This window comes from Austrofundulus limnaeus, unplaced genomic scaffold (genome assembly GCF_001266775.1).
Source record: "Austrofundulus limnaeus strain Quisiro unplaced genomic scaffold, Austrofundulus_limnaeus-1.0 Scaffold510, whole genome shotgun sequence".
Classification (NCBI taxonomy): domain Eukaryota; kingdom Metazoa; phylum Chordata; class Actinopteri; order Cyprinodontiformes; family Rivulidae; genus Austrofundulus; species Austrofundulus limnaeus.
Genome location: NW_013952912.1, coordinates 212,438 through 221,570, shown reverse-complemented (window position 1 = coordinate 221,570; position 9,133 = coordinate 212,438). Strand labels below are relative to the sequence as shown.

General features: G+C 38.8%; 1 protein-coding gene and 2 long non-coding RNA genes across 4 annotated transcripts in view; 1 reads left to right on the top strand and 2 right to left on the bottom strand.

Annotated features, from left to right (window-relative positions):
- Positions 1-9,133, bottom strand: part of LOC106530322 (serine/threonine-protein kinase N2) — a gene marked incomplete at its 3' end in the record, with an annotated part of 82,665 nt that overhangs the window by 39,306 nt on the left and 34,226 nt on the right. Inside the window, 2 exon segments of the mRNA XM_014025918.1 lie at positions 5,353-5,488; positions 5,598-5,762. Coding sequence (XP_013881372.1) covers positions 5,353-5,488; positions 5,598-5,762 — 301 coding nt within the window.
- Positions 494-2,060, top strand: LOC106530337 (uncharacterized). Of its 2 annotated transcripts, XR_001311775.1 has the most exons (4): positions 494-688; positions 835-967; positions 1,491-1,644; positions 1,775-2,060. It is a non-coding gene; the product is annotated as an uncharacterized LOC106530337 (long non-coding RNA). The 2 variants fall into 2 exon arrangements; XR_001311774.1 differs by having other exon boundaries at positions 497-967.
- LOC106530338 (uncharacterized) lies at positions 2,063-4,022 on the bottom strand. Its single transcript, XR_001311776.1, has 2 exons — positions 3,302-4,022; positions 2,063-2,699 (listed from the first exon to the last, which is right to left on the bottom strand). It is a non-coding gene; the product is annotated as an uncharacterized LOC106530338 (long non-coding RNA).

Sequence of the window (9,133 nt, the reverse complement as noted above, 5' to 3'; positions counted from 1 at the left end):
CACACACACACACACACACACACACACACACACACACACACACACACACACACACACACACACACACCTTCCTTTTTCTACTTCCTAAAGCCAAATGAACTGGAGGAATGTGGAGGCGGCAGGCAGGCAAACAGATTTGTTTACTTCCTGAACTCATTCAGACAACAGCCATCAACAGCTACTCCACCAGGCAACAGCTGGAACAAAAGGGAGGCTGAAAGCTCCCAGCTGTCGAGGTTAACCCTCAACGAATTCCACAGTTGTTAACAAATGCACAGGAGCGGGCTTTCAACAGCCAGAGGGGAACAATCGACAGCTCGACGGAACCAGTGCTGGAATGTGGCGAGCAACAATGTCAGTCTCTGGAGAGTGAGTCACCTCCAAATGCTCAGGGTGGACTCTGTGTTTACGTAGGTGTTCTGACAYAACACGACCAAAATCACTTACTCAGTCCCACAGTTTACACAAAAGAAGACCAGCCAACAGCCTGACACTACAGAGAGAACCTAAATGACACGACCGGGACTCCATCACTGGCTTTGGTTCCAGAGATACATAAAAGCTGAGGAGCTGTGTGAACCCTCCACGTAGAGAATGGGAACGTGACATCAGTGGACAAGGATGGCAAGCAATGCATTGTCGGACATGGATTTAGGACACGGAGCTTAGCAGCAGAGCCGGTTTAGAAGTACGATTTGTTTTATTATTGTTTTGATTTTGTGATCAACCRTAAAAAAAAAAAAAAGGTGAACGCAAGCTGTGTTATCAACAGCCAGTCATTCTCACGATCGGAGGAGGAACCGTATTGCACACGGATTGCGTTTTTTCCCCCAGTTTTTCAGTAAGAAAACAACACAGAGGAACCCAGGTTACCGAGCTAACAGAGACGTCGTATGATGGGTGACAGCTGCAACCTTCAGGAGTATTTCCAGAAACATGTTTGTGTGATCACGGCATTTCCACACAAGTAAGGTTTAATGAAATCATATTAAACTTAACTGCACATATATAGCTTAGAATTGTTCACATGTAACATGTAGCTAGTTAACAAGCTAAAGCTGGAAACATACTCCCTCCGAACTGCCAACGTCAGCACGGGTTGTTGCAGTTTCATGATGAAAATTACGTGACCGCTGTTCGCAGCGTTGGCTCGGCCGCCCCTTTTGGCACAACCCGCCGGCAGAACTTCTTACCCCCCTCCCCCGACGAATGTGTGATTGGTCTGAAGTTCATGGGTGTGTTTGCTTGTGCTGAAACTGAAAGCGCTCGGACACTTAAAAGAAAAAAATCTTGCTTTTAGAGCCGACTGTTGAAGCAGAGTTTTATAAAGATAGTCAAACCGTGAAAAACTCATGAATGGAGATTAAACAGACGTTGTGCACAGAGGAATCTGACTGATAAAAACTGTGGAGCTTTAACCAGGACAGATGTGGATAAATACATCGGGTGAGTGACGAGTCTGACTTTTTTTTCTGCATTGTCGGCTGTAGCAGGAAGAAACTCCATACAGTGGCGTATGTTTCAGAAGGAGAGGGGTTTCCCAGGAGCTCAGCACGGGATGTCTCAGGAGCTATGAAAGGTCTGTGCGAAAACGACTGCCGAACAACCACGTGACCGCGCGTCGACTCGTTGGCATCGGAGGGAGTAAGTTTCAAGCTTAACTGTGTAGCTATCTAAACCGATGAGAACCCTAAAAGCTATGTATGCCCAATTAGTTTTATAACTTTGCACAAGCTGCACTGCAAGCTACATAAAGTTATTTTATCCTTTACAGGGAAGCCAGCCTACAAGTTGTTGGGTTGTCATCCTGACTGGGTACTGGCCTTACATCCTGCACACAGAAGTTCAAGCTGGAGGAAAATGTGATCCTGAATGAAGTTCTGAAAACTAAAACGAATGAGCAATTCTTACAAGATGTGATGGTCAAGTATTTCACTGGGCTTCCACTGGGCTGTTTTGATGGGAGGGGATGACTCAGCTACTTCTCTGTTTAGCACAGACTTGAAAATGAACATGAAAATTGTTCCACATAGAAGTGTTGTATAAATGACTGATGAATATCACAGTTTTCAGTCTCTTTATTTGTGGGAAAAATGTTGAACATTGCCATGACATATAAAACATGTCAAGGTTACAGTGAACTGTGAATAAAACAGGTTAAACATGTCAAATGCCACTGTGAGCAAATAAAATGCTATTTAAATACAAACTTATTACAATTTAAACTGAAAATGTACTGCCGATATTTCACATGAATAATGTTCTAATAAAATCGATAAGAGTGGCAGTTTAATCTGAAATATGCACAATTTCTGTAAACAAGTAAGTAAACAAAAATATTGCAAACATTTTTGTGATGCAAACGAGGAAAAATAAAACTTAAAGGAAAAAACAGACTTTCAAAATTGTGAGATTAAATTTAGAATTCTGGAACAATATGTTTGTAATACCAGAAAAAAAAAGTTTAATTTTTTTCTGTGGATGCAAGCTTTAAATGGAAAAGCTGAATTCAGCATCAACCAACATGCTGGAGCATCACTGACTGTTTTGGTCCCCTTGTATCTGAACAACAACTTTAATTTTAAACATYAGAGCACAAACGTGTGCAAGACATGCAGTGTGCACAGTCCACTTGGCCTCTGGAACAGAATCACCCATGTTTGGAGCGGTGGTTCATTCAGGCGCTGAGAGTGAGGAATCTAGAAAACAAAGATGTGTAAAATTAATGCTACAATATGAATATAAAACTGCTGTAAAACAAATTACTTTCACGTTACTACTTTTCAGCTGTAAATATATAGAGTAACTGTACAATCAGTTCTAGTTTTTCAAGGTTTTAATGCATCATTTTAGCCGATGTGAAATCAGTTTTAGCTGTGTGTAACTATGCATGCATTGATTTATGTGCTTTTAACATGCTCTCCAGGACAGGTGATCATGAATTTCACCAATTTGGAACAAAGAAATATTTTCTACTCTGTAATGATAATAATCAGAATAATACAATGTTTTACATTAATCACCAGAAACCACATGTAAACATGTTACATAGGCTGAAGATTACATTTACTGAGTGTAAACAACTTTACAATGTGAGGTTTAAATGAAAGACTTTAAAATACAATCTGAAACCAGAAGAGCTTTATGTTAAACAAATCACCAGAAACAACACGTAACTGTAGTGTTTAGGCCAGAAAATCTGCAATGATCAGAACTGTTGTAGTCATTAAACTTTAAAAGAGGCATGTGTGTGTGTGTGCGTGTGTGTGCGTGTGTGTTCATGCTCATAGAGTTCACCTACCTTCGTAAAAACAGCAGTTTTGTGGTCGTTGACTCTAATCTCTGCAGGTCCTGCATACATCCAGTTTGTGAACTGCAGATGAGCCTCCAGAGGGTTATAATTTTTGAACTGCTCACATATGTATGCACTCACACCACAAACAAGGTAGCTAGCTATGTCGGGAAACATAAGCTGTGGTAGCTCATCAGGATCCATGATCCACTGACCGATCGTAGGGATAAGCTAGCCCAACTTTGCTTCAATTTTTTTAAAGATAGCACTACTTCRCTTCTTTGTTAAGCTGGTCGCAGTAAGGTATCTTTCTCTTGAGCTTCTCACGGTCCAACATTGTTCTTTTTCTTCTTGTTGATTTTGGTTGGCATGAAACGTCAATTACTGTTTTGAAAAAGAGTGTCCTAAAACATGGTGGTCGTTACCCAGCATGCAATGCGTCGTGACGTACGTTCCCATTCTTTATTGTAGCCCCCCTGCTTCAATCTCTGATYACCTAGAACAGTGGTTCCCAACCTTTTTACACTTGTGTACCCCGAGTCATTTTGTCATACCACTAGTACCACTTCAGTCAAACATGATGATTCTCCAAAACTAGGGATGTTAATTAATCGACTTGTGATTAATTGTTGAATAATGGTTTATTAGATTAAAATTGCTTCCATTGGATTAATTGAAAACATTTGTTTAAACCTTATTTCAGTGTAGTTTTGCCTTCATCCAGCAGAGGGCACTGCTACTATACCTCAGCCCTGATAAACTGAGCAGGAAGCCGTCTCGGTGCGGGCGGGACCGCAAAAGGGCAAGTCTTATTTAGTTTTATTTGCGACCCAGCAACAATAATGGACTACACCAAACTCAAAGGAAAAGTACAGAAGGCTGTACCGGATCATCAACCTGTATGACGCTAAAGACAAGAGAGCAGGATGACATAACGGTAAGCTAACTTTAGTTAATGCTAGCTTCCTCTTGTTGAGTTTAACTCCATGTGAAAGATAAAAAGAAAACAAAAAAGTTACAGTCACTAAATTAATCTAATCTGTGTGATGTAATCCGGCCAATAAACCAATCTAATGAACAGTGACTGACGTCAGATCATGCTGTGTAGCCCAGTTAAAATAGAACCAGAGGGAATGTAAACAAAAAAACAAACAAGTGCCAGTACTCATTTGTATCTCATGTCTTTCAGGGATTTATTTTATTATGTTCCTAGTTTGTTTTTGAGTTATTCTTTATCTTAAAATATTATCTGTTTAAATGAGTTTTTCATCTTCAGGGTGGATTAAGTGTTTTACTTATTTTATGCTTTCATTTTTTTCCAACTAGCAATTTAACAGATTCCTGTTTTGTTATATTTTATAAGTATGTCTAAGTTTGACAATGTGAAAGAAATCCACATTTTTCTGTTCCGTCAGTGTTTACTCACACAGCTGGCACAACGAATTGTTAAAATAATACTGTACTTTTTTTATTTAGCGTGTAAAAAAATTAGCCCTTCATGTTAAAGACTCTTGATTCAAGAGAAATGTCAGGTTTTTAAAAAAATGGCCGCTTATCAATTAATTGTTAGTCGATCGATAACATTAATCAACTTTAGATTAATCCATTAATCGATAACTTGCATCCCTATCCAAAACTATAATGCAAAACAGCTGATTATTAAATGAAAATTATTTATACCCTTTAGAACTCAGGCATTTTATTATTTTAAACTCAAATTAAACATAAAGATAAATATGTTGCCTTGAAAGTGAATAAGTGATTAAATAAATAAACCAGGTAAYGGCAGGTACAGGAAGCAGCAGCAACTAAAATACCTCAAATACTCACCCAAATTAGCTAATTCCGTAAGACTGTGTTTTCTACTGGATTCTATTTTGTTTAGTCAGTTCTGTGATTCTGTCTGCATTTTCCGCATTGCAAAGATCATAGGGCCTTACAAATCTCAGTCCTATTTTTRTTAATTTTTTTACACACCTGGRAGKTTTTTCCACGTACCCCCTGTAAACATGCTCGCGTACCACTAGGAGTACACGTACTCCTGGTTGGGAATCACTGACCTAGAAGTTCTTCTGGGTCCTTGACCACAATATGTGCGTTCAGTTCCTGCAGCTCCTGGTGAAGCTCTTCAACCTTCTTGTTAGATTTCTTCAGCATGTTGTCCACATAAGCCAGGCTCTTTTTGTCTGTGGTAACCTGAGGAAAGACACCACGGGTTCAAACTAAACGGGTCGTCTTACAAATAAAGAAAAGCAGCTGTGGAGGTTCTGTACTGCCTCAGTTGATTATTAATTATTGGTATTACCTTGCGGAGGTTCTCTGCGCCTTCTTTGATCTTTAACTCCTTGCGGATCTCACGGCGGATCTGCTCCTTGATCTCGTCCAGCTTCTGTTGGACCATTGTGTCAGACAGGTCCAGGTTGTTTCCCAAACCGAGGCGTTCAGCCACCAGCTGGCCCCTGGCATCCCCCTGAAGGAAACCATGAGAAAAGTAGCAATTAGCAGTCATTAAGGGTCACAACAAGCGAGGAGAAGACAACAGGGTGAAGACAAAAACACTAAACTCAAGATTTCAGTCAGCTGATGCTTTTTTAATTAAATAAGATCAGGCTCAAACAAACAAAACTCTTTTCCATTCTGAAGACTGTAACACAGAAACTAAACACACTACTGCTACTACTAATAGCTGGTTACTTAAAAATATTAAAAATAGGAAGACAACCAGAGAAGTGACACAGATTTTTGATTTTTTTTTTCCTGTATCAGTGAATTGTCTTCTTTCAGCTGTTCCCTCTTCAAGGTCTCCACCAGGGCTGGGCGATAATTCAAGGATATATATCGCGATAGACACGTGTTCAACATCAATAGAAAACATGTCTGATATAATATTGATAATTTCACTGGTTATTAACTGATAACGGTTGATAAYTTTCTGATAAAATAAGCTAGGACCTTTCAACTAAACAACACCAGGAAAGCTAAGATTCACTTTCAAAATAAAAACTTCAAACTATTAATAGATAAAAAAGTTATCGCTCACACTTCATTTTGAAATTTGTAAACCGGGGTTTCTTTCTYCCTCKTGTGAGAAATCGAGCACTAACTTGCTGGAGCAGTCCACCATCACAGGGTTAATTTGTAATTAATTATTGATTTAGGATGCAGTTACGCTGAATTGAGACATGCAAAAACTGTCAACTAACATACAGAAGCAGTTTCATGTTTCTCCACTGTGCCTCATGGCTGCTTCAAAATAAAAAAGAACAAGGAGTGAAAGGAGAAAACAATGCAACAGCTCCAGAGGAAATTGTGGATAAAAGAGGAAAGGTCACATCACCAGTTTGAAGTAGAAGTAAAAGTAAACTTTTTTGTCAAACTATGTACATCACACAGAACACTGAAACTGTGTTTCTCTAAACTCCAATTTGCAATATTACAAACAATTTTGGCAAGTTTACATATTTTTAGGTACGACAAGAGTCAGACCAATGTTGTCTAATCAATATTATCGATATCGACCGATAAGAAACACTTCATCCTCCACCACCTCACTCTAACCTCACTTCCATCCTTGTCTCTCCCAATGATAATCTTCAGCTCTGATACTTTCAGTTGTCTCCTGTCTTTTTGTCCATGTCTCTGTCTCCAAAACACAACACAGCTGGTCTCACTGAGTCTCTTGTAAAACTTTTTCTTTGACTTTGCTGCCACCCTTTACTCACAAATCACTCCACCGTCCTGCCTGGACTCTCCTTTTCACCTCCTTACCTCAATGCCTGTTTTCCTGGACAGTCGACCCAAAGTTGGACATTTGTGTACATTTTTGGTAGCAGTTTTTTTTAACTACATGTTCAAGCTTTTACCGAAGAGAGATGAGTAATCTTGTCAAAATAACATATCAGTAGCAAAAATAAAGCTCCTTTATTCAACTGCAGCAGTAATTGATAAAAGCAATTACAGCATCCAACATTTCTCCCATCAGGCAAGTAAAATATAARAAATATACCTAATTCTTTGCTGAAAACTTAGTACTTTTGCACTGATAGCGTGTAAATTAACTTTGTTAATGTTATGAAAACAAAAAACAATGAGAGACCCATTATTTCACAGGCATGGGTTAAAGCAAGAAAAAAATCTTTTGACAAATATTTTTCATACCACCCCCCACCCAAAAAAAAAACAAAACAAAAAAAAAACACAGAGTTAGGGGTTAGGGTTTTCGTACTTTTCATACAACAGAGAGGTACACAGGTGGTGCTCTGTGTTGGATTATTCTCTCTCACATAGAGTTGGGCAATTTTGGCAAAAAAATTAATCACGATTAATTGTGGTATTTAGCCAATAACAATTAATTTGACGATTAATCCTCTGGAGTCCCTGCACACCTTTATGTCCTGGTCACATGACCAATTTAGTGGGAAAGATTTTCTTTTCATAAAATCTGTTCCAAATTGTGTCAAAATCACAGACTTCAGGCTGTACATCAATTTTTAAATTGTGTTGATTGATAATAAATTACAGAATCTTTTTTTTATGTTTGTCATATTTGAAGCAGGGAGGAGCACCAAGCGGACTCTGCCTGGTTGCATTAATCGTATTAATCATCAAGTRCCAAAAAATAATCGATTAATGTTTTTCTGACGATTAATCGCACACGATACGATTATGCCCAATCCTACTCTCACATTAAACCAAGAGCATCAGAAGCATTGTAATGTGTGTGAAGGGCTCACTACTGGGGGGTCTTCCCCCAGAAAAATTAGAATTTAGTAGATGCAGTTTCCTGCATTGTGGTGTATTTTAACTGGTTCCTAAACATACTTTTACCTAAATAAAAACACTTGATTAAATAACTAAATTAGAGATAGATTATACATTCATATAGTTGCATCATCTTATTTTAAACTCACAGCTAGCCATTATAATGAAATTAACGTGACACAATTATCACAAASAATGATTTTAGAGAATCATTTTAAGTTTATATTGTTTATTCTTGATTTAGTTTTATTTGTATTAGAACATGCCATTGTGCCAAGCAATGATGACCCTCAACTGCATGTTTAAAACTAAACATTAAAAACCCAGTAAACAGGTAAAATACTGATAACCACCAAYAGTGAATTTAGGAGGCATTTCTTTGCCTGATTTAATGACAGGTCCACTCATAACAAACTGAYATGACATCATGCAGCCTTCAGAACATAAACTAACTCTGTGCCAAACAACGGTGACAAAGAAAATAACTTTTGTCAGTGTTGTCAGCTTGTATTATGAAAAACTGATACATGGATGTTTGGTTAGGGTTAACTAGTTTGGTTAGGGTGTTTGGTTAGGGTACCCTAACCCTAACCAGACTATGGAAACTACACCTGGACCACAGAAACTACACCTAGACCATGGAGACCACACCTGGACTACATAAACTACACCTAGACCATAGAAACCACACCTGGACCACAGAAACTACACCTAGACAATGGAAACTACACCTGGACCACAGAAACTACACCTAGACCATGGAGACCACACCTGGACTACCATAAACTACACCTAGACCATAGAAACCACACCTGGACCACAGAAACTACACCTAGACAATGGAAACTACACCTGGACCACAGAAACTACACCTAGACCATGGAGACCACACCTGGACTACCATAAACTACACCTAGACCATAGAAACCACACCTGGACTACCATAAACTACACCTAGACCATAGAAACCACACCTGGACCACAGAAACTACACCTGGACCATAGAAACCACATCTGGACCACAGAAACTACACCTGGACCATAGAAACCACATCTGGACCATAGAAACCACATCTGGAC